Source organism: Gekko japonicus, unplaced genomic scaffold (genome assembly GCF_001447785.1).
Source record: "Gekko japonicus isolate JY-2015 unplaced genomic scaffold, Gekko_japonicus_V1.1 scaffold405, whole genome shotgun sequence".
Lineage (NCBI taxonomy): Eukaryota > Metazoa > Chordata > Lepidosauria > Squamata > Gekkonidae > Gekko > Gekko japonicus.
In genome coordinates, this window is record NW_015175982.1 from 960,146 (window position 1) to 986,141 (window position 25,996).

Consider the following 25,996-nt stretch of genomic DNA (forward strand, 5'->3'; position numbering starts at 1 on the left):
ATACGCATCCTGCCTCACTCTGCAGAGACATAGTCCAGTGCAGAAACCTTTTTTAACTGAACTAGGAACTGAACAGATTGCTTAGGGCTGATCCACAATAAGATTAAAAAGTAAGCGCTGGCATTCATGAATCCTGCAAAATCTTTCAGCCCAAACTCATCCAAGAATAAAGTGTGTATCAAGAAAAACAAAAGACGCAAAAGCAGAAAAAGAGGTGGCTCGGACAGCCTTCTTTCTACCAAACAATGTGAAATACACCTAAGTTCACAAATGCACATTACCCTTGACCAATGGCAGCCTGAACATATGAACCGACTTTGTTAAAAAGTGCCATGGTTTAAGATAATGTGAAGATATTACAAAAGTTCTACCTGCAATGCCTGTTCTGCGTTGGCTGAGGAACACATGTGAACTAACACGAACACTGCAATCCTAAGAACATTTTCCTGGAAGTAGACCTTATTTAATAGACCCAAGTCGGATGCTGAGTTGGGGATGTAGAACGGTGTAGTATAGCCTGATCTCATCAGATCCTGGAAGCTAAGCAGGATCAGTACTTTGATGGGAGACCACCAAGGAAGACTTTTCAGAGGAAGGCAATGGCAATCCACCTCTGCTTAATCACTTGCCTTGAAATCCCTGTGAGGTCACCATAAGTCGGTTGCAACTTGATGGCACTTTACACACACAAAGGATTCTGAGTAGGATTGCTGGTTAAGACTGCTGTCTAGGTGACTTTGCCAAGATGGAAAACATGGGAAACAGCACTTGGTTTAGGTCCAGTTTGGAGACACACTTGGTTTAGGTCAAATTTGTCCCACAGCCATGGTTCCTGTACTGTTCTTCATAGTTTCGGAACACACCCTGGCATGGATCCATTCTTTCTCCGACTTCAGTGGTTCTTCTGTTGGAGGAAACGCTGTTTAAATTGGAGGAAAGCTTCAAAGTTTGGTCAGTGGAGTGATAGGAAAAGGGTAGGATCCATCCCACTTTCTTTTCCTTACATACCTATGCATACATAGACACACACCCATCATTTTACTGTGTTGCTAATTACATCGGGTTTTTCTGGAGTTGCTCTGTATACAGAAAAAGCAAGCAGTACAATGATCTGCCCTCCCCCCACTCCTGATGCTTTTTGCTAACCATGGGTTGTTTTTCAAATCTTGGAGCAACACTAAGCTTTCAGTGTGTAAAAGCAGGCATCAAGCTATCATGAATGCAGAAGGGAATGAGAAAACAGAGTGATAAATCAAACCAGAAGCAAAATCATCAGCTTTTCATTTTCCACCCCAAATCTGAGGTAGGTAAATTTAAGGCTCCTGATTATCCTGGCTAGCAGAAAATCTTATAAAATAAGATTAACCATAAAGCCTGATTTAGTAATACTAAGCATTTACTTAATCATATATCCAGCAGTTTTGTAGTCTTTACAACATCCTCCCTATAAGTCAGGAAAGTATTGTCCCCATGTTACAGATGTGGACTGAGGTTAGAAATAGTGGCCTGCCAACCAAATCCAAGAACAAAGCAAGATTTTAACTGAGAACCACCTGGCTAACCCCATTATACCATACCAATTCTGTATTGTGGACTCCTGCCTGTGTGCCCACAGCTCCCACATAGGTCCCCCACTCGCCCCTCCTCCAGTTATGAAAAGCACCGACACACACAACCACCAGTTTGGCTTTTTCCTCCAGGACTGTTTATAAATCCAAAGCTGCTGCTTTTACACATCAAACTCGGCAGCAGCATTTCAGGTCCTGCACTGACCCCTCCTGCAACAGGCACAGAAAAGTCTCCATTCTACTCAGTCTTATACAATGTTGGTTCTTCACTCACTGCCTAGCCAGAGTCATCATCTCCTTTCTTCACCCAGTGAAGACTCTGACCATGCAGAAATCCATACTATGGAGCAGCACTGAGTGCTTGAGTATCATAGGAAGTTCCTCTGAATACCACTGGGAGAGGCAAACCCAGTCAAGCTCTGAAATGTGTAAGACCAGGCATGCTTCTCTGTGCAGACATAATGGCTTCAGGCACCCAGTTCATCCCTTGGTTTAATGGAGAAGGGCCAGGTACTCAAAATGGCTGGGGATGTGGAGTAGCTGAGCCTTGAACAGTTTTTGTCTTTAATCCTATAGCCTATGAAGCATGCCCTGGTCTTACGCCAGTTAGTCCTGAGATATTTTCCCCTTTCCTTTTGTTGCTATTCATTCAAATTGTACTACAGCAGTACATCGATGTCAAGCCGTAGCTTCCAGCAGCAAGAGTAAAAACACACCCGTCTTTCTTCTCCGTGGAGTGTGACATCCGATTCTGTTTGCACGCTACCTTTAGGCCAAGGTCCTGGCAAAGTTATAAGTTGGACAGATGCAGCAACAGGACAGGCAAGTGGAGCCTTCCTTGTGCTGGGCAGTGCATCAATCCCTTTTGATGAGTTTCCTGAAGAGGCTAAACATTCATGCACGGCAAGGGAGACAGAAGATGACATCTGCAAGGCAAGGTTTGAGAGGGCAGCTGGGAGAGGGAGCAGAGGAGCCCAGATTATCCGTGGGAGGAGAAGATAGGCCGGCTGATGTTGCTGTTTGTTGTCATTGCTGTGAGCTCCCACCTGCAAAGACAATGGGCTGGGTTTAAATGCAGGTATGAACGCAAAGGAGCCACTTCTTAAATTAAAAAAGAGGGGGAAAGTACACTGTTTTGCATTTGTTTCAGTCAGTCAACCTATATTACCTACCACCCACAAGCCATACAGAAGCAGAGCATTTGTTTCAGGGTACAAAATAAATGTTAAGACACCTGAATGGATGGGGATGAATCTTCAGCATTTGATAAAGGGTGAACGAAGTCAGTTAATATTGAATGGCCATTTCTGAAATTCTCACTGTAGAGAAGGATTGCCGCAGTAAAAATGAATATCCTCCAAAAGATTCTGATCTTATTCACAAACGGCTTGTTGGATGTCACACTAGCTATACTGAACTTGTGGAAAAATCACTTTTGAAGTTTACTTTTTATAACCTGCAACAATTATCGCTGAAGCTTTGTATAAGCTAAAAGACAAGGAGGAACTTGAGGAGGCAAATTCAAGTAGGTATTAAGCAACTAGATTAGTTTCTTTAAAGGACTCTGAAGGATATTTTGTGGTGTCAACAGATTAGAAGTATACATCTAGTACATTATCTACAATAGTCAGTAATATAGTAGTCATGAATGATACAGTGCAAATGTAAACCAATGCTGAGTCCTGCTTTAACTCTTGAGATCTCATAAGAACCCAGAAGAGTCAGCATCCTGTCACACTGTGACCAACCAGTTATTCTAGACGGCCAGCAACAGGGCCTGGAGGCCAAGACTTGAGGTTGTCTCCTGGCATTGGTATTCATAGGTTTACTGCCTCTGAATGTGGAGATTCTCAGTCTTCTATAATAGACAGTTTAAGTTAGAAACAACTTCACTGGCTGATGTTGAATATGGAAATAATATGGATTAAATGTTTTTGGGAAATTAACAATGGATGGCAGCATTTTATCATGTGAAGAGGCTATGTTAAATATGGAAGGCTTAAAACCGCCATTATTTCAATAATCTCAAATGTGACACATTGTTACACCCCTTCAGAGGAAATCTGGTTCATTAAGAAAGGAATCTCTGATTGAACCTTTTGTGGATACTAATAACTAAAAATTAAGAAGCTGTGCAAGCACACTGGATTGGATCCAGACTAAATTTTTCAATGGCTGAATGGAATTTTCCTGCTTCCATGAAATGCTGTTCCTGAGGGATAGGGAATGCTGAAGAATGACATGAGGGGGCTCTGCTGTGGAAATTGCCAATTTAGTCTGAATCCAAACCATTATTTGTAAATCTCTAAAGACATTCAATGTCGTTTTATAATTGTCAGCAAGCTGCCAATGTGTTTTCCTATTCTCTCTCTATGCGCTTGTTCGCTTTCGCTTTCCCATGTATGCCTGTTTATGCGCTTAATCGCCTAGTTGCAGGAACGTCCATATCTCTCAAGGCTACGTGTGGTTGCTGGCAGGTAGTAGCTTGGGTGATCTCATGGTACTCGGCCTTTTGGCTAAGATCAAGTGTGTGATTAAGTAGGAGCGTTGCTCTTCAGGCTCAATGGCGCGCACGGGAAGTCCCGCAATTGGGCCTCAGCTTTTTGAATTTCCTATAATCTATTGGGATCCATGCTTATGCCTCATTCTGAACAGTTATCCTGTTATGCACCTATTGCTTCAAATAAAGTAAAACCTTTCCTACAAGTGTGTACTTCGTTGATGCGATGGGAGTCTGACAATAATATGGATTAAATGTTTTTGGAAAATTAACAATGGATGGCAGCATTTTATCATGTGAAGAGGCTATGTTAAATATGGAAGGCTTAAAACCGCCATTATTTCAATAATCTCAAATGTGACACATTGTTACACCCCTTCAGAGGAAATCTGGTTCATTAAGAAAGGAATCTCTGATTGAACCTTTTGTGGATACTAATAACTAAAAATTAAGAAGCTGTGTAAGCACACTGGATTGGATCCAGACTAAATTTTTCAATGGCTGAATGGAATTTTCCTGCTTCCATGAAATGCTGTTCCTGAGGGATAGGGAATGCTGAAGAATGACATGAGGGGGCTCTGCTGTGGAAATTGCCAATTTAGTCTGAATCCAACCCATTATTTGTAAATCTCTAAAGACATTCAATGTCGTTTTCAAAAAAACAAACAAACAAAAGCAACAGGGAGAAAGACTTGGGATATAAAATACCAGAAGACTGGAACCAAATTTAGCTAAAGACTACCTCTAACTGAATCTCAGGCAATCTGATCTGAGGGGAAAGTTATACAAGTTTCAGTTTTAGAGATATTTGACCATGCAAACTAAGCCATATTTATACATCAGTGCATGAGACTCCACATGTTATTTAGACCTGTCCTGTAATAAAGCACTTTGAAAAGGAATATTGAAAAGAATGAAGGAAATTACAGACTAACCCAAATTGCCCTCTAAACCCAATATGATTTTACTGTGGGCTTTGACTGTTGTATTAATTAAATTATCATTAAGATTTGGAACGCTTAATGAATTTGTGAGCTGTTCATAAAGTCACAATTGCTTCTTACTAGAAAAAGAGGGTGCCTTCCATCTTAGCCTGGGTGAAAAGAATTTGAACTACTGAGGCATTGTCAAAGCTGCCTTATGGAACTGTACCACAGATATATAAATTTGTTGAATAGTTAGTTGTCATTTTTTTCTACATCTTTTTGGAGCAAGAAATCCCATGATGATGTTCACGCTTATGCCTCCTCCTCAATGTTGTAAATGTTGCAGTGAATAAAGTTCATACTTTATATCACTGCTTATTAATGAGTTTTTGTTCTTACATTTTTCTTACATTGACAGATGATGAAGCCTTAGGATAAACTGGATTAGTAACGATCCTTAGTGAATAATGGCAGCATTTATATTACCTTCTATGGCCTAGTAAGTTGTCCTATTAATATTTTAATATAATTTTTTATTTTCCAATTTTTAAAGTATAGTAATTTGTACTGCATTTATTTTATATCTTTCATCATAATAACAGGGGGGGAAATATAGGTATGACAAAGAGACTAAGCTCCAATTGGGAGCTCTGGGGGAAGGATCCGCAATGCTCTCCTTCTTGGGAGACTGCCTCGCTTGGTAGATATTACTGATTGCCTCCATTGGGGCAAGAGGAAAGTCACAGGCATACGGGGAGAAATCAGCCTTTCACTGCAACAGAGTCATGCCTGCCACTCTGTCTCCCTCCTGCTAAGAAGAATAATGACCCAAACACTGGATGTAAAGAGGCTGATGGAGAGACTGGAATGGTGTAACAATTGGTTCTGTTAGGAAATTTAGTGTTGCTACATGGATTCATGAATTTAGATAAAGCAAGTCACTAACAAGTGTAAAGCTGACAGCAGGAGCAAAGATATAGGCCGGGATGCAAAGACAGTTCAGCAGTTTTTACTGTCATTTGACTGTCCTGCTCAAGCTTTCCCAATTTCTACTGTGGAGACATGCCTAAAAGGCAGGATCTCCAAAAATCATTCTTTTCTTTTCTTTTTTGTCCATGGTTGGCTTTCCAATCAGATTCACAATAGTAAGCTGTGTAACAATAAAGTCTCTTGAGCCACCTCCTCTAGTCCGGGGCTCAGTGGTCAGAGACAGTACATGCATGACATGCGCACATGTAGCTTACCTAATGTCGTGAGGGAGGCAGGACTGGTCCAGGTTGTACTGGATCACTGCTAGTTTACACAGTGTTTTTAAGTTGGGACCTGAAGAAAGAGAAGCATACTACATGATAAAAACTGTCCTTTTGGGGGAAAGTTCCACAGAAATAATTGAAGATAAGGTGAATGAAATGCTGTAGAAAACGTATTCACTGGCACAAAGGGACAGTAAGGCTGTAGCTGTTTCAGCCACATTAAAACAAAAAGAGGAGACCAAACCTAGATAAAATAGCTACTGAAAGAAGAAATGAGGAGGAAATGCTCACGTACTGAAGTCCAAGATGTACAAGTCTGAGTGATCCATCAGGTCAAATTCATCTCCCATGCCTTCCTCTGGGGACGGGCTGTGGGAAGCAATGAGAACCCTGCCATCAATCACTACGATCCAAATTAAGCTTGAATTTCAAATTCCTAGCAAGTTTTGGATTATTATATGGAACGTTCTTTGGATAGGAAAAAAAATCTGAACAATGTTTGTCTACTAGTAGCAATAGGCTCCCTCTCCTCTCCGCTAATACTGCCAGCCATTCCAAAGTTGTTTGTTCTTCGCTCTTATTACTTGTATGCTGAAGAAGCTCTGCTTGCTTTGGCTTGCATCCCGTGCTATCACTCCTCTATCCTATTGGATAATTTTCTTGGCCTTTACATTTCCATTCTTTCTCCAGGATTCACCGATCAACCTTGGTATTCTTGAAAGCCTTACAGTGGTACCTCAAACTAGAAGGCCCAAGTTCTGAGCTCCAAACATCTTTACAAATGTTAATGTGTAATGAGGTAACAAAAATCTGGAATAGTTTTCCTGAAAGGGTTGCAAGAACAACAACAACAAAAAACTTCACTAGATTTGGATAATTTATGAAAGATAATGCACAAGATTTCCTCCCCAATGCCCTAGTTGTGCTTTCCAAGGCTGACACACACACACACCCCCACCGGTATAAGTCAGAGTTCTTTTTGTCTCCATTTCCTCTGGGCAGAAGAAGCTATCACAGTCAGGGATGGGATACTGAAAAGCAGAGATGAGAAATTTAAATGTGATTTTTCTTCATGAATGGGCTTTGTTCATATTTAAGACTGGGTTGATTATAATATTTGGGGGTGGAAGAGAAACCTTCCTGCCCCTGTTTAGTTAGTAAGATTGGCAGTAACTATAGGGGATTTCTGCTTACCTCAGTATTCGGAAAGGAAAACACAGTTATGTTAACTGCATATATCTCAGAATCCCCTGCCACACATAAAAGCTCTATAGCAGATGTGACAAACGTGGAAAGGGTTTTCTGTGAGAGGGGAAACTGGAAAACCACTGGAATATATAAACTGCCAATCAGATTCACTTTGCGGTTTTACAGTGCTTTCATCCTATTACCATGCACTTTCATATTCAGCTTGTGATACTGGACTCTGTCCATACAATACCAGCCACCTCTGCTCCTGCCCACAGCATATAAGCCTCTGAGAAATCCTATTTTCTGTTAACCTTTCAACTCCCTCTGATGTTACATGCACTCCATCCAAAGACAGACGCACTTCACTTCCTGTATTCTTGTCTGTCCTCATACATGCTATCCAGAATCTTACCAAGTCATTTGTTAAGCACCTCACGTAATTAAGAAACAAAGTAATCTCTTCATGTTCTACTCTGGATTTTTAAGTGGAAACAAAGTACTGCTCAGAATAGACAAGGGCAAGGAGATGCAGAAGATCTCATGGTTTAAGAAAGGAGACACCTAAGCATGCAGGAAAGAAGATACTTTGGTGCTGGCCAAGATCTGTTTGTACAACCATCTGCTCAGCTGCTTGGTTTTCTCCAGCCTCTCTTCTCCCCTAGCAAATAAACAAGGCTTCTTGTGCTGCCCCCACAATACTCAGGGCCGGATGTTCTGGCACCATCTGGAGATTTCATTATCACAGAAGGTCACAGAGTCCCTTAGCAGGCAGCCAACTTGGGGGCAAGGGAGGGGAGGAAAATCACATTTAGGTTTGGTATCAGATCACTTCATATCACCAGTGAGGTCCGCTTTTCTCTGAAGCTGGAAGGAGTCTTCATTAGAGAAAAATTAAAAACAAAAACAAAGAACACTGAAATCATCTAAAAACAGATACAGGCGCTGGCGTAAGGCAGACTTTAAAAAACAGATGTCTTTTAACAGGTTTAAAATGGGAGAAACTTGGTTTAATAAAACAAATCAGCCTACTTCTTCCCTCACTACTACCTTAACCCCAGGCCAGGGCACAGAAACAGCCAGGCTGGATATCTATGGTTCATCAGGGGTCTTGGCTTCAGAAAGTACACTACTGACATAATCTGACTGTATGAAATCCTGCCCTGTAAAAATCTTACTGTAACCACTAGTATTTGGAGACAAGACTGGAAACCGAACAACCAAGTAATCTGTCCTTATTACATTACAGCTATGAATGTTCCTGCTACCCGCTCTCCCCCCCCCCCCCACAAATCTCAGCTTGTCAAGTCTCAGATGCTGGGAGCTACGGTGAGCTCAACTCATCCTTGCTTACTTTCATTTATACTCTGCCTTTCTTGCAGAGATTCAGTTACACATTCTGCAAAGCAGCACTCGCATTTTGAATTTGCCACTAAATCCCCTCTCATTCTCATGTGTAGGGGAGAGAAGAAAGAGTTTCCAATCTGCTGGATGGCATTTTATTGCTAAGTTTACACTTATAATATAAAACACAACAATCTATTCAGTATTACTTTAGAGGGATTTGCACATATCCTCCCTTGGTACAACCGTTTCACTCTCAAACGTTCAACTCACAGAACTCCTTACGGACATAATCGAAACACAAAATCATTCTATATAATCAGAATATCTGACCTTCAAGTATGATTATTTTTCTCACCACTTGGACATAATAGTTTTGATTTTGGCATGACGTGCTGAGCAGTGATGTTAGCTGAAATGTTCTCAGTAACATCTTCTCAAGTTATTACTAGATGAGAGTGCTGTAAGGGACAGCCCTATGTCATTTCTTCAATACTACACAACTGCAATACATTTAATCTACTTTCAGATTTCCCACTTGTCATGTTAACATTGAAGTTTGTTTCATTGTTACTGGCAGCAGAATACTCTGATGCTTCATTGTCTATTGCAGGAATGGTCAACTGAAAGGATACAGATTGGATCTGGCTCCTGAAATAACACAATACATTTAATCTACTTTCAGATTTCCCACTTGTCTATGACTTATGAAAGTTTGTTTCATTGTTACTGGCAGCAGAATACTCTGATGCTTCATTGTCTACTGCAGGAATGGTCAACTGAAAGGATACAGATTGGATCTGGCTCCTGAAATAGTTTATTTGGCACCAGATAGTTCTACCAAACTTTAATCAAACTATGACTTATGAAAGTTTATTTCATTGTTACTGGCAGCAGAATACTCTGATGCTTCATTGTCTACTGCAGGAATGGTCAACTGAAAGGATACAGATTGGATCTGGCTCCTGAAATAGTTTATTTGGCACCAGATAGTTCTACCAAACTTTAATCAAACTATGACTTAACCCCCCCCCCAAGGTATGTATAAGTGAAACGATGTCTTCATACACTGAGAGTTACTGTAGTGCCCCGAGGGCTAGGCTACGATACAGGAGAGCCAGGTTTGAATCCCTCCTCTGCCGTGGAAGCTTGCTGGGTAATCTAAGGCCAGTCACACACTTTCAGCCTGAACTCCCTCACAGGCAGGTTGTGAGGTTAAAATGGGGAAGAAAAGGATGTTGTAAGCCATTTCACATCCCCAGTGGGGAGAAAAGTAGGCTGCAAATGAAGTAAATAATGTTGTGAATCCCTTTGGATTTTAATGTCCTGAATATGTAGGGCTGCCAGCTCCGGATTGGGAACTACCTGGAAATTTGAGGGGTGGAGCCTGAAGAGGGCGGGATTTGGGAAGGGGAAAGGCTCCAATGGGGTATAAGGCCACAGAGTCCACTTTCCAAAGTGGCCGTTTTCTCTGGGTGAACTGACCTCTGTCGCCTGGAGATCAGTTGTAATTCCAGGAAATCTACAGCCACCACCTGGAGGGTATTAACACTAAAGCACCGTGTAATGAATAATAATATAATCTTAAATCAACTAAAAAAATTGTTTTCCCCCCAATATATTGATATTTATAAAGAATCCCTGCCAGCTGTGAATCTTGTTAGGCTGAGTGCCACATTTTTGAAAATTTGATTGGCGATTCCCTCTATTTTCTAAGAGCATTATTTGATTACTATACTGAAGCTTACAATACATAACAGATTGGAAAAAACATTAGAATCATATATTTCTTGTATTCTGTGAGACCTGAGGAAGGCGACAGCAGAAACGAGTCAACACCGGCTCTCGTTATCTTACTAATTTCCTGCATCTTCATTTTGTCTAGACTTTCAATTTATAACCCTATGGGGCAAACGTTGTACTTTTGGGGAGAAAAGTTCTTGAATGTCTTGCATTTAATTTACATTGCAATTATTGTGATTGTGTAATAATAAATTAGCATTATAAATACTGATATATTGGAAGAAAAAAACCAAAAAAATTGAGTTGATTTAAGATTATATTATTGTTCATTACACGGTTTTGTTGTTCAGTCGCACAGTCGAGTCCGACTCTTCGCGACCCCATGGACCAGCTCCCGCCAGGCCCTCCTGTCTTCCGCCGTCCTCTGAAGTTGGCTCAATTTCATGTTCGTTGCATCTATGACACTGTCTAACCATCTCATCCTTTGCCATCCCCATCTTCTTTGACCTAATTGCACTCCAGGACTGGACATTCAATCTTTCCCAGCATCCGGGTCTTCTCCAGTGAGTGCTCCCTTCTCATTTGGTGGCCAAAGTATTTGAGCTTCAGTTTCATTATCTGGCCTTCCAGGGAACAGTCAGGGTTGATTTCTTTTAGGATTGACTGATTTGATCTTCTTGCAGTCCAAGGGACTCTCAAGAGTCTTCTCCAGCACCATAGTTCAAAAGAATCTATTCTTCGGCGCTCGGCCTTCCTTATAGTCCAACTCTCGCAGCCATACATGACTACTGGGAATACCATTGCTTTGACCATGCGGACTTTTGTTGGCAGGGTGATGTCTCTACTTTTTATCATGCTGTTTAGGTTCGCCATCACTTTCCTCCCAAGGAAATCTTTTTCGCTATGACCAGTGTGTTCTCTTGACAAAACTCTGTTAACCTTTGCCCTGCTTCATTATGCTTTCCAAGGCCAAACTTGTCTGTTATTCCGGTTACCTTTTGACTTCCTACTTTAGCATTCCAGTCCCTATGCTTTAGCGTTAATATTTTCTATCATTCGCACCGTGGTCCTCTTGTGTATTCTTACCACCTGGAGGGTGGCAACCCAATAAGAATATGCCTAAATTCCTATGTTCCATAATCGGTAAAGCACAGACTGCGAGAGCCAGTGTGGTGTAGTGGTTAAGAGTATTAGACTAGTATCTGGGATACCCAGGTCCAAACCCCACTCTGCCACGGAAGTCTGCTGGATGGCTGTGGGCCAGTCACACCCTCTCAGCCTAACCTACCTCCCAGGGTTGCTGTGAGGATTAAATGGAGAAGAAGAGAATGTTGTCAGCCACTTTGGGTGTCCACTGAGGAGAATGACAGGGTATAAATGAAGTAAGTACATTAATAAAACAGACAGTGCCACCTTTATTAAGAAGCCTGAACAATTGTAAGGAGGATCAATTTGCACGACACAATATGCTTCTGGCCCTCAGATCACTGCATAGAGAACAAAGTGTTCCCTGAAAATGCAGAAACTGGACATCCCTGGTCTATTGTTCCTAGGGAACCAGCTTATTCTACACTAATACAAAGCCTTAAGCGTGTCACTAGCGGCCTTTAAGAAGACAAATGGTGTGCTCTTCATTTTTACTCTTCGGCTCCTGTCTATTTGACAATTTTAAAATATAAAACAGCACTCTGGTGTCTAATCCATTACTACTCTGGCACCTTCCGTAGTCAGTAGATCTGTCCACGCTCCCATTTATACACTGCTTAACTGATGTATTTAGTAAATTCAATAAAGCAAGGAATGAGGATCCACATTTTATATTCTTCATGACCCTCAGGAATCAGTCTCAGAATAATCAGCATTCCATTCAATCAACATCTATTAACAAAATCAAAGTAAGGTAAAAACACATGGGGAGGAGGGGGTTAAAAGATTTAAAACAGACTAAGGCCATGAAGTAAATACAAAGGAAAGAAATGAAAACCCTAGCACTGATTTAAATAATTAGCAAACTGATCATGGATGAGAAAAAGGAAAAAACGAAAAAAAGAAAGAAAATACAAGAAAAACTCTCCGACATCACTGAACAAATTAAAGAGAGTGGTTAAGCAGCTAGTGAGGTTCTCAAGGGGTGTCGAACAAAAGAACATCTCACACACTCCTTCATATTCAGACTACAAGGTTGAAGCGCAAGGCGGCTTCACTATGCCAATTTTAACATCCCTTGGCTAAATTTCATCACCCCTACTATATTGTAGATTCCTTAAGCAAACAAAGGGAACATAATTGCACTCCAGGACTGGAAGGCAATGTCCGAATTTAAGGTGGGCATTAACATTTTACATTAATATCAAATCCACTCAGGCAACAATTTCACGGAAAAGCTAACAATTTCATGTCACTGCTAAGAGATACGTTTTGATGGGGATCTTCAATTTCTTCACCAGAAAATGGAAGAGCAGTTTGGCTTTACTAATTCTTACTTGGAAAAAAGAGAAGTTGGGGGCAAGCCCATCCCTACCAAATTGCTCCAACCTTGGCAAGGACAACACCTGCTGTCAAGAAGAGCCAGCTACCTGAACTTAAGAGGAAACCCTTTAAAACACGACCACAATGTTGTCATTTCCAAGGCAGGATAATCTACTCCTATTTCACATCCACATGGCAGGAAATTTTAATGCCTCCCTTATCTATGGGATGGGGGGGGAGAGACAATGTGTACTGCACCGTAGACAAACCTTTGGGGTGAAGAGATGTCAGAGTTCATGGCCAAGAACATCTGCTGAAGAATGACACCAGACATTAGGGTGAAAGGCTCCCATAAATGAATATCTTGGGTACCTCCTTTACTATCAGCCAAACAAGCTAGTGGGACTGCTTGCTGTTTCACACATGCCTGGCCAGTTAATTAACACAGAAGCAGTTCACACTGGAAGGAAGGTTATCTGTACACTTTGCTCAACCAAAGTTAGATAAAGATGGTTGCAGCGAAATAAGACAGCTCTGAGGAAGCAAAGCCTCTCACAAGGATCATTGGACACAAAAGGAAAACCAGCTAAGTCCATGTGAACCCAAATCAAACTTCTTTGCAAGTCACCACTTCATATTATGCATAAAACACAACATTCCCGGGGCCCTAGAAGTCAGGAAATAGAGGGCTTGAGGCCATTCAATCACATTCACAACTCCTTTGGGAAAGATCAGACAGGCAGTAAAACAGCTCTTCTAGCAGCTTCCATTCGTCAACACTATGCAGTACGCTGTGCTTTACAAGTCCCTTTTGCTGAAGCACCATCAAGCTGTGTTGAATATTAGATATGGTTTAACATTGGTGTCTTGGGAGAAAGCTTCCTTATTTTGGAATACACTCATCTGGCTATTTATGAAGTAATGCTTACTTAACGCTAGTCTTAACAAAACTGCCTTAGCTGTTATCTTTTTGTAAACTGTTGTTATAGGAGTGCAATTAGGTTTGTAGATATAATCACTGAGAAACCAAATGTAGCAGTACGGGCCTGCTCCCTCTCTTGGATGTGGGAAAGAAGAGAGCGGAGGATCAGCAGCTCTAAGATGAGAACTGTTTCAAAATCTCTCTAGTTAGAAATCTGACAGGGGCCAGGGCTTCCAAAGGGTATACCCTATAGTGCTTGCATGCAAATATAAACATGATTAAGCAGGGATAAACAGATTTATAAGATCTGTGGAAAATATATTTATTTATAGAGCCTCCTGCGGACAGAAGATACAGATTTGTAGTCTGTGGGAGAACTACTGGGATATATCTGTACGTCCACCAGGATTACATGCTACATTGACAGAAAACACAATTGAAGCAGCACTCAGAGACTGAAATTGTACCAGTTTTTTCACATAGAGTTGGAGATGGTATGATAAAGCAATCATTTCCCCACTGTGTGGACATCATCCCAGTTCGGTGTCTGATAAGCAAGTTCTGCAGGTTTTTGTAGCTAACCTCCCCCCCAATAAGTCTGTTTGACCTGAGTTAACAGTGGAACAAAAATACACTAATGTGTACACCATGGGAAACAACACTCCTACCGTACCACCTTCAAATTTCTTAAATAGTCTTCAACCACATTGGCAAACCTAAAGATCTGGCTTCTTAAAAAAACCTGAAAGCCTAAAGGGGCTCAGAATGGCCCCTTCCTCATGCTGTATTTTGACAATGGATCTAGAGGCCGGGCTGTTATTTGTCCACTAATGCTTTCCCTAATCCCTGGCTCTGTGCTGAAATTTTATCTCCCCCCTCCCCACTTCCTGGTGACCTGTGGCCTGCAGGACAATACAAGTTGCAGAAACCTCTTCGTTTACAACAACTTCCTGGAAAACGTCTTATCAAGCCAGCCAGTTCCAGAGCCTCCTTGATAACCACTCAAAGGAAGTGAACCAAGACCCCTTCCCCCTTATTCTCTTTCCCTCCAGATAGCAACAGTCCTCTCAGACCAGCAGTAGAGATGAAGAACTGTACTGTACAATGAAATGGTTTGAAGTATAACCCAAAACAATTAAGCACAAAATAGATTTTTTTCCAGCACATTCTTATTCTGATATCATAATACTAAAGGCTAATGATTAAATAGTAGTACATGTTCTTAGATCAAGATGGGTAGCTGTGTTAGTCTGTCTGTAGCAGTAGAAAAGAGCAAGAGTCCAGTAGCACCTTAAAGACTAACAAAATATGTGGCAGGGTAGGAGCTTTCGTGAGTCTGAAGAAGTGAGCAGTGACTCATGAAGAGCTAGTACCCTGCAACGTATTTTGTTAGTCTTTAAGGTGCTACTGAACTCTTGCTCTTTTCAAAATGTTCTTGAAACTGTTGTGACACTGCATCCCTTTGGTACATTATTAATGCGCTACTGTAACACAGACAAGAATTATTTTGTCAGACGGCATACATGCAATTTCTTAACTCCCATTCTCCTCCTTCTACCTTAAAAGCAGATTTCAGTATTTCTGTGGTTGGGTTTTGCTCTGTTTTAGAGTTTGATATCATGCGTAGTTAATCTTACCTACTCTGACCTTCTCCTTGTGGCACACTATGGACTGGACTACTATGTTTGTGGAGGCCTGTGCTTCTGAGAGATGTCTGACTTGATGCCCTTCTAGTTCCTGCCACCCCATGATGGAAGGAATACTTCATGAATGGAACTGTCCGAGCAACATGCAAGATCAGTCTAATTCAGTCAGATCAGAGGTGCAGTCCATCTCACCAAAAATCCTGATTTCCATACAGGCCGATACATGATGTGACAAAGGAAGCAAGCAGCAGCGGCAACAAAGACCAGTGCAAAGCACTGATGCTTAACCCATGAGTCAAGCATGTGTACTAAACAGACGCACTCATCAGAAAGTTAGGATTGGCAGCAGCCTCTTATCAAGTGTGTACTCAGCAAGCCACAGAATGATCCCAAGCTAATTACAACAAAAAGCAATGTCCATTCAAGGCTATCCGAAGGAAGAACTGCAAAACTTGGGACTAAATATGAGAAAACAAGTTAATTTTTAATCCATCAGTATGCTTGTCTTTGCATATGCACACATGGTCACTGTCACCAACATCTTTCCCTCCAGGGAAAATTCATATGGCAAAGGTTCTGCTACACACAGGCACTTCCTCCCTTTTAACAGGTGTTAAGTATCTCAACCACTTCCCGTTGACCTGCATCCTGCTGCACTCACTTCCAATGTTTGACAGCTCAATCCTTAACTCTAGGAACCCTCCAAGGCATTAGAAAATTCACCCATATGTAACTTTGTAAAGACATGAGAGGTAATTCTGTCACTCATCAGAGATTCATCGCTTTGCAGTCAGTGTCACAGACAAGAGTGCCTGGCTGCTTCCTCTTTCTATGGGCCTTTCTGAACAGTCAGTTTACCATGCAACAAATGCATGTGTTTTCTCATTTGCAGTGCACGCACTATACCTCTCCCCATTTAAACAACAGTATTTTTTGCCTGGGAAAATGCAGTTCTTTGTCCAAGAAGTATTGCTGCATTTTTACATTTCTCCCCCCTTCCTAAATTAGCATACCCACCTCCAATCCAAAATGGAAGAAAAACAACAGACCCATCCTGAGCAGTCCCTATCAATTTCTGATCTACACCAATTGACAGGCACAAGGGCAGGGGAGAACTCTGTGGTTGTCTTTGTTCAAACAGAAGAGAGGCAGTGTACATCCCAATGAACTCGGGGGACTGAAGGCAGTAAGCTAGTCTAATACCTCTATGAAAGGAAAGCAGCCAAGAGAACTACAGTCATAACTTTCTTTTTGACACACTAGCAACCTAAAGGTACAACTGACACAACAGTGCTTTCCCTCCTCTCCTATACTGGAAGGGACATCTAATCAGTTACTGCTTATTTTATTAATGGGGGAGGGGAAATATCTGAAAGAGAAGCTGCATACCCTATCACATACAAGAGACTGTGGGAAAGAATAGGAAAAAAAGAAGAGGCTTGTGGGGGCAGCTTTCAAAGGATGAAGAGTAAAGGGTGGAACGCTTTGATGGGGTGGAAAAGCCCATAAAGGCAATGGCATTCACCAATAGTCCAAGAAAGGAGGTGAATGTCAACACAGGAAATAGACATAGCCCCTTGCAAAGGATACAGATGTCCAGTGTTTATATGACGTATGGACACCCTATGGCTGCCACATGCAGTATGACACAGCCTTCCCTTCCACAAACACCTTTATCTCTGGACCACATTTGTGTATTGCAGAAGTGTGACTGCATGACCCTCTCGTTTTCTGCAGAGATCGTTTTAGTCATAAGTCTCAAGGCCGAACTGAAAAACGTTTGACTTGGAACTGGAGCTTTGCAACACTTATTTGGGGCACTGTCATCCTGACTGTTGTTTCATCTTTCTGAAGAAAAGAGACTGAAGTAGAATTGGGGAGATGGGGCGGAGGGCAGGAGGAAAAGGCGATGCATCACTTTTTGTGATGCTGAAGACTGCCCAAGGACAAGGAGGAAAGTCTTTGTCCCAGTTAACCATTCCACAAAGGCACATATAAATTAACTTAATGTGTACAGTTCCCATAATGGCTTTATGATTTCTATAGCTTTATTATTTCAATGTACTTAGTATTTTATAATCTTCTTTCATTAATTCCCACAGCAGCCCTGAGAAGTAGAGCATTAACAATGCCCCTTTACTGATATGGAACCAAGTGACTCATCCAAGGCTACTGGTGTGGCCTTCCACACATGAGACGACACGCAATAAAATCAGCATTTGCAAAGGGGGGAAGTGGACCCAAGCCTGCTGAAATCACCTCTGTGCAATCATCAGCTTGAAGCACAGAATCTACATGTACAAGCTCCCTTCCTGCGATCAGGAATCCTGCCTTTTCAAACATTCTCAGCCATAGGGAAGGAGTCTCCGCATGTCGACCACATGCTTAAAAGCTGGAGACTGCATGTAAGCGGGTCTAGCTTGTTTGCATCTGCTCCCCTTGTACATGTGTTGGTTTCAACATGAGTAGTGGGTTATCATTTCCATAGGCAGATTAAAACCATGAGGTTTCTGGTGAGCTTGATCCAGGGAGGGGGCACTACGTGTGTCCCAAATGCAAGGGTGTGCTTCAATCCTGAGCTCAAAGCTAAAACTATGTATATCTCGGTACATTCTAAAGCTGGGATATGAATTTCCCAAGTCCATCACTCTACAATGAATCACACTGGTTGACAATGGTGGATGCAATTTAAAATTTTACATCTAAGCTGAGCTAGTGTGATCTAGCTCACAGTTTTTTAGCCTCTGGCTCACACATTTTTTCCTTAGCTCAGGAAGGATGGTGTAACGATTTCATGTTTTGTGTGTGTGCGTCTTTAAAAGTTTAGTTTGCATGGCTGTGATATTCTAGAGTGCTGGAAGCAGGCAAGTGGTATGATTGGTGAGTGACAGAGAAGGGGAGGGGTTTTGGAATGGATGCTGTGTGGATGATTGGAATGTCTATCGGGTGTGTCTGTTAGGTATGACAGTTGATTAAGACAGTTAAGGTTGATTGAGACAGTTAGTCAGTCAGCAGAGAGTGCTGTATAAAAGCAGTTAATATGAGAGTTGTCCTGAGTTCCCTGCGAGGGAAAGATTGGGTTCTGTGTAGTAAAAGAGTTAAGCAGTTTGTTCGTTTTAAGGTCTGAGAGAGAGAAGTCTTGTGTGTGTTATGAAAAGTTAAAGCATAAAGAAACAGTAACCATATATGGCCTAAGGAAAATATTGTTACAAAGTGACATGCCCTGATCCCTGTCAATAAGAGGGAAGAGTGTGTGAACATCAAATAAATCTACTTTTATTTAAGACACAAGTTCTGAACGAAATTCTTCCCAGGAAACACATAGTCCTTCGAAAGCCCAAACCCTGGGTCACAATACCAAAACCAGGAGGAAAAATATTAAAGGAAAAGGTTTGGGAAAGCCTAAATTTCCCTGGTGGCAGCCAGAATACCCTACAGAGTAAAACTGAAAGAACATTTTAAAGTAAAACTAGACCTCCCCAAATAAGAGGTCGTCACAGATGGCTTCAGAGCAAACTGATTTATGCAGTAGCCAAATTGCTTATTCACAAGTTTAATGCCATTAGCTCACAAAGTAGAATTTTTGCACACAAGACTCCACATCTTAGAGGGAGCATTGCTTACCCAGGGAATAGTTACTATCTAGAAAAGTTCCATGTTTGGAAACAGGAACTAAAAAACCATTAGAATGCTCCAAGACTGTTCTTTCTAAAGATCTGATCAAATTCTATGGAATCTAGAAGCAGAATGAACTCTGACTTAAAAATAATGACTGAGCTTGGAATGTCATGTGTCAGGGTCATTGACCAATTTAATGCACTGAACAAATACATTTTAAAAGGCAAAGATAAGGGACAAGAACCTCAAATGTCTGGGAGAAAAGATTAATTTACACTATGAAATTACTCAAAATGAACATGGGCAGGCTCTAAAATCCAAGGCTTCCCAAATTAGTCTAAAAGCTGCACTTTATTATATGTATGATACGCATCCTACCTTGAACCTAGAGCAGCAGCACAAGATCCTGTCCTTATGTAAAGAATGAGCTAAGGAATATTGAGGCAGATGGGTCATTTATCTGACTTGATATTTGGTGGTTTCATAGTATCTTAATTGCACTAATTACTGCAACTAATATGTGAGGTAATTCTGGAGTATTAGAGAAGAGTTTAGGGTAAAGCTTTCGGCTAATGGCTCAGGAGAGTGGTGCATGGAAATGAACCATGAGGTTAGAATCACCTCCATGAACCAGACTGAACAGAATACATACAGTGCCCGAGAGAGGCATCAGACCTGCTTCTGGTCCTCTCATGAACATTCTCAAGGAAGCACTGTTATTATTGGTGTACCATCCATCACACACCTATACATTTACAAATCTACAGGAACCAGACCACTAAAAAAGCCTGCCAGTGTGTAACACCACTCACCTGGTTCCTCCAAAAAGGATGATCTTGTCCCCTATCCTGCAGCAGCATTGCCTGCGGCGAGGACATGGCCCTTTCCCTTTGGGATCAATTTTCTTCCAGGTAAAAGAAACTGGAGAAAAACACACACACACCATGAAAGTGGCATATCTCAAACAGTCCTAATACAGATCACATGGATGAGCTGTGGGAAGACTTCACAGTTTCTGAAGCAGAACCAGGTAGCAAAAGACTCGGTAACATGAAGTACCAAACCCAGGACTTTCCAGACCTCCACTGGCTTTTCCGTTGGCTTACTTACTCGCTTTGTCTCAACCATAACAAAAAGGTGAGTTCCAGGGGAGGACTGCACTCAAGATGCTATAGGACGAAGCCTTTTATTTTGCACAGAAAGTATCTCATAGCAAGCGGGATCCCACTCTACTCTGGGTAGACATGTTTTAGTGTAAGAACTTGAGGATTTCTACCTGGAAGTATGACAGGTTGTTCAGGATTTCAAATATCATAATCTCCCCCCCAAAAAAAGCTTACTTGTACTCTAGATACTTTGCACAGGGTGCAGCAAGGATCTCTTTGACATAGAAACCTCCTACTAAGACAAGCACGTGCTTTTTCACCAATAGTACCAAACGGAACGAGCTCAAAACTCATATGCTGCAATACACAGTGGTGCACACTGCACGCTGAACTCGCCTCTAACAGTTAAAAGGTGGTGAGCAATTTTCCTACCATCTCAGAAGATGCTAAGAAGCAATGAAATTCTACATTACATGACAGTTTAGGCAATGTATTCCCGAAAGGGAGCTCTTCAATAGACCAAGGATCTTACGCTTCCAAGATTCCAATTGATTTAATTCTGACTTCATATCTTTGTTGCATAAGGATCCCGGAAAAAGCAATTGCTTGGGAGGGGAAATGAGAGGAAGATGACAAAACTCATAGACGGAAAAAAAAATCCACAGATCATCCTTTCCAAACCATTCTGCAGAAATATGCTTAACAAGCTCTTTTGAACAGTTAATGGTGACACACTGCCATCTGTTGGTAATTACGGGAAGTACAGAAATAATCTAAAACGGCATATCCACAAAGAAGTCTGCAGCACTCTACCGGAAGTAGAGATGAATGGGTTAACTATGGGAACATAATAAAGACAGGAAGAAAACTATGCTCGCTTGGAGCATACAATAGCAAACCACCCCCAGATGTTTTCTTTTATGGTTCTATCCGTGCCAAAACATTCAGGGAATTTGTCATCAGCCGACTTCAAAATACCAAATGCTGTTACGTTTAGCAGGTTGGATCCAACGGAGGGTTTCCAGGGATGACGGATTCCTGCCCTCAGAGCGTGACTTCCTCACCTCTCTTCTCCCACTCCAGTCCAAATGCCATGCTCTGCCGGCAGGAATCCTTCCATCCACAGAAACACACCAGTGGATTCCAACCCAATTAAGTCATACTTGTTCTTGCCACGGTTTTGGGTGACCGGTCAGTAGAAACAACTTCTTAGGGAAAAGATGATGTTAGCACAGAGACCAGTGAGCTGAGCTGAGCTATGCTGTGGTGAGAACCTACTGACTTCACAGCACAAGTTCAACCCACAATAACTCTTTGTTGAAGGGGAGAAAGGAGATGAACAGTGGGGATTCCATGACCTCATTCAATCTGCAGCAGGTGTGTGAGAGAGTGCCAGATACGCTACACTTTCAAATTCACTCCTTCCAGACTGCAGTTCAGAGCTTGTAGGTCAACTGGAGCAAGGGGAAAGCTGAGCAGGAAGTTGCAGACAGCAGCAGAAACAATCTGAAGATTATTTTCCTTGGAGTACTGCACTAAAGCCCTTTGGAACAATGGGAAGTGGTAAAGCCCTTTGGAACAATGAGACTGGAAACTCTTCAAACTGTATGAGCAGAATCATTCACCTTTTAATTCCAAATTCTGCTGCAGACAACTAAAGCCCAGAGTTTTCTTGGCCAAATGAATCTCTGGCTAAGCTCTGGCAGGCATCTTTCAAGGTGGCAGGGGGGAGACATGTGGGGGTTTGCCGTTTTATTTTTGGCTTTAATTGAAAATGTTTTAAACTAATATTGTAAGCTGCCCTGAACCACAAGGAAAGGCAGGATACAATTTTTTTAAAAAATAAATGAAGTTAATAAAAAAGCTGTGATTTGGATTTAGATCTCCTAAGACCCTCCAATACTTTTACTCCAGTGATCAGGGAGGGACAGCAGCATGGTACAAATCTCATCAGATCTCAGAAGCTAAGAAGGGTCAATACTTGGAAGGGAGACCACCAAGGAAGACTCTGCAGAGGAAGGCAATGGCAAACTACCTCTGCTTCTCTCTTGCCTTGAAAGCCCCTGTCTAGGGGGTCACATAAGTTGGTTGTGACTTATGGCACTTACACACACACACACACACACACACACAAAACCAGTGACCACTAATAAGCTGGTGCGGTTCAATACAAAAGGAGAGGATGCCACAAAAATGCCTGTGTTACTATAAAAGCATCTGGTATGTCAACTAATCATGTGAGTTGGCCTCCAAATGACGACCCCTTGGCAGTATTACTTATGGGATCCCTCTTTACATTTTTGCAAACACGTTCTAAATATGCCTACTGCACGTGTGTCGTGCAGATAAAATATACAGAAGCTCTTGGAACACAGATGAAAGGGGTTCAATGTGCAACTGCTGCCCTGATGACGACACAGAACCTTGAAGGTCCCTGCAATGCCAATATAATAAGACGGAAGTTTCAGTCCAAATACCTGGATCAAATTTCCAGAGATCGTGGAAGTGTCTGTTGAGGCGTGCATTGTAACCCCCAAATATGTACAACTCTCCATTATAGCCGACTGCAGGGAACAGAGAAGAGATATGTCAGAACATCCGAAATGTCATTCAGCTTGTTCCAGTCTCCTAATAGCATCCTGTAAAATTATTTTTTATTATCTACTCGGAACCAAATGGTGATTGAAACTGCGGCCAAATTTGTGCACCTTGCATCTAGAAGGCGAGCAATGTATCAGCAGACAGGGCCTTGACTGTTCAGACTGTTTTTCTTTTTCTGTTGTAATCAGGGGTCATTTCTTGCAGGAGCGCACAGGAGCGGAGCTCCGGCAGTAAAGAGCCCAGGGGGAGGGCACATGCAACAAGCCCCACCCCCTGCTCCCAGCAGCCCTCAGTTAGAGCAAGAAGCAGCCAGGCAAGCTGCAGAGCCTCCCCCCCCAGCCCCCCGGTCCAAAACAGTCCAGTGGCACCTTTAAGACCAAGGTACAAGCTCTCCCTCCTCTGTGAGGACAGATCTGCACGTCCCCCCCCCCAATAGCTAGCAATCCAAAACAGTCCAGTGGAGCCTGAGCGGTGGGTGTTGCCTTCTGACACACTTCCGGTGATGTAAGGGGGTGTGGCACATGCAAGTAAGTTATGGTAATGAGCTCCTGCACCTCTTTTTCTACGAAATGACCCCTGGTTGTAATACAGTTGTTATACCAATAAACCTCCTCCTCCTCCTCCTCCTAATAGCATCCATTACAACTTAAAGAGTTTTGATTCAGCCTCCTTTTCACATTCATAACTAAAATTGTCCACTTGTCTTGGATTAAGAACAACCTCAGATGAGGATGAAGGAAAGGGAGAGAGAACAACACGATAAGGAATGGACTTGTGACTCCCATTTCCTGAGCTTCTTTACTTCACTCGAAAAAGGATATTAGCCATGGGAGACTAGCAAGACTGAAGACAGAAAAGTAAGGGGGGGACAGTAAGACAATGACGCTTGCAAATTCCCCTGGAAACATTACTTGCTTTCTCCAAAAAGCACAGGCCAATATTCTTCTGAAGACTTTCACCTGACCTGCAAGGTATAGCATTCTCCCTTTTCTCACTCAGCTCTCCCACATCTCATGTTCCACAGTCTGATTGTGGCTTACATGCTGAGTGGCTCCTTCTGCCTTCAGGGAGGACTGGAGTGGGAGGGGAGTCCAGCCAAGAGTTGGTATCTGTGTCAAACACTTTGATTCGGTTACAGTAGATCTCATTGTTGGAGTGGAATGGCCCAAAGCGGTCTGCTCTTCCCCCAAACACATACATCTTTGTCCCGATTATTGTGGCTGAATGGAAGTCCCTCCAACGAGCTGGGGTGCCCTGAAATAAGAGACTCCTGTTAAGTCAGTCAAAAGGAAAATGGAAGTTAAGACAAAATAGATGTGGGAGGGGATGTAGTCTGGGTGCCTACAATTCTGCTCCCTTCAGACCACAGGTTAAACCTAGGTCCTAACACAGGACTGACCTTAGTAGCGATCAGGCTCCACATCATGTTGCTGGTATCCAGTTTGTGAATGTCATTTGAAAAACAGTCCGCCTGAAAGAAAGAGCAATTATTGAACTGTTGAACACTTCAGTGCCTAAAACCAGCAGTTACTCCCTCCAGAGATTAAAAACCCTGCAAAACTATATTCTTCAAGATTTCCTCTGGAGTGAAATGGGATGGAAAGAGGTGGCCCAGAAAGCAAATTTAGCAGCTGCAGTACTGCTTATTCACACTGACGCATATGATTCAAATTCCCATACTGAATATGGAATTATGAACCTCCCAGGCTTTCTATATTACCTGCCATCATAAAATATCTCGACTTTACAGACAGGGAAAGGAAGCAATGACATTAAAGACATGATCTGCTATAACAGGCAATGGTTCCGCTTGCCTGGCTGGAGGTAGCAAGCACTGATTTCTTGTAAAAGTAGTGCCGAACGTTAAGTAGCTTTCATTAACTTTCGCTGGAGTTCTTAAATAGCCACTTCTTAAAGTCAAGCAAGAGAAGCCTCAAGCTAAATATTCTGAGAGGAATGCACAATTAGCGACAGCTTGCAAAAGATCCAATTTTGCTGGTCTTGTTGAAATCAGTGGCAACCAGAGAAGCCATACAAAGAAAACCTTTGGGCTGCCGCTATTCTCTCCACCACTACCACTGGTGCACCCCCTCATGGAGTCTAATGCTGCAGCAAATGAGGCTGCACATCCAGTGACAACTGACGCTTTCACCACATGATCCTAACATGGGAAAAGCTAATGAGGTTTACTAGCCATGAGTGCTGGACAAGGGTTCATATCAGAGACACACCACATGGCTTCCGGTCACCAGCTGTTTCAACTGATTCAGTTCTCCAACTGGCAGTAACCCACTTTATAAACCAGGGGTCTATGGGCACCATCGCATCTGCCAACACCTTTCCTGGTGCCTACCAGGTGTTTTTAGGAAGTGGGTGGGGCCAGGGAGGGCTTTTGTGCAGAAAGGCTTCTGATTGGCTATGCAGATTTTTTTTTAAATGTTGCTTTGGCAGCAGCTGCTATCACAGCTTACTGAAGTTAAGCTGTGGCAATCATTTTGTGGCTGGCTCCGCCACCTGTGGCAGCCATTTTATTGCTGCATCCACCATGCTCTGTCAGGATTCCAAATGTGCACGCAGGCTCAAAAAGGCTGGGAACCCCTGTTGTAGACAATGGAAGCACGACTAAGGCTAGAAAGCATTTTGCACCTTTTACGAGTAGCAGCAAGAGAGCGGGGAAACAGGAACAGTCAGGTGGGGGGTACATGAGTGGGATAGTGGGATGGGATGCAAGAGTCGGGGACCTGATGGTGGGGAAGGGAGGGGACCCTTGGACACTCTGTGTCCAGCCCCCCCATCTGGAACTGACACTGCCTTGGAAGAAGGGCAGGATGAAAGTCTCAATGTGTTCAATAGGACTTACTCCAAAGTGTGTCCTTAGGAACACCTTTTTAACTTTTTGACAATGTGGGCTGGGATTAGACTGCAATTAAAACAGGCCCAATCCAGCAAGCTACTTTAGGCATGCCTTCTGGCACTTGGCCTTTGCAGGCAGGAGGCTTAAGCAATGTCGTCAGAAGCCCCACTGGGTGTACAGAACTGTTTGCACAGGTCTCTGGATTGTAGCATTTCAGGGGGTTTTCAAGCAGGATGTTAACACTGGGCAAAACCAACA

General features: G+C 42.4%; 1 protein-coding gene across 2 annotated transcripts in view; it reads right to left on the reverse strand.

Moving 5' to 3' along the window:
- Positions 1-629: 629 nt before the first annotated feature.
- The window catches only part of KLHDC3 (kelch domain containing 3), a 62,337-nt gene continuing 36,970 nt past the window's right edge, over positions 630-25,996 (reverse strand). For both annotated transcript variants that reach the window (XM_015426246.1, XM_015426247.1), the window contains exons 5-11: positions 24,284-24,355; positions 23,925-24,138; positions 22,761-22,847; positions 19,990-20,098; positions 6,543-6,616; positions 6,239-6,317; positions 630-2,614 (exon numbers count right to left, since the gene is read on the reverse strand). In XM_015426246.1, coding sequence (XP_015281732.1) covers positions 2,548-2,614; positions 6,239-6,317; positions 6,543-6,616; positions 19,990-20,098; positions 22,761-22,847; positions 23,925-24,138; positions 24,284-24,355 — 702 coding nt within the window. In that variant the 3' untranslated portion in view covers positions 630-2,547. The remainder of the gene's footprint in view (positions 2,615-6,238; positions 6,318-6,542; positions 6,617-19,989; positions 20,099-22,760; positions 22,848-23,924; positions 24,139-24,283; positions 24,356-25,996) is intronic.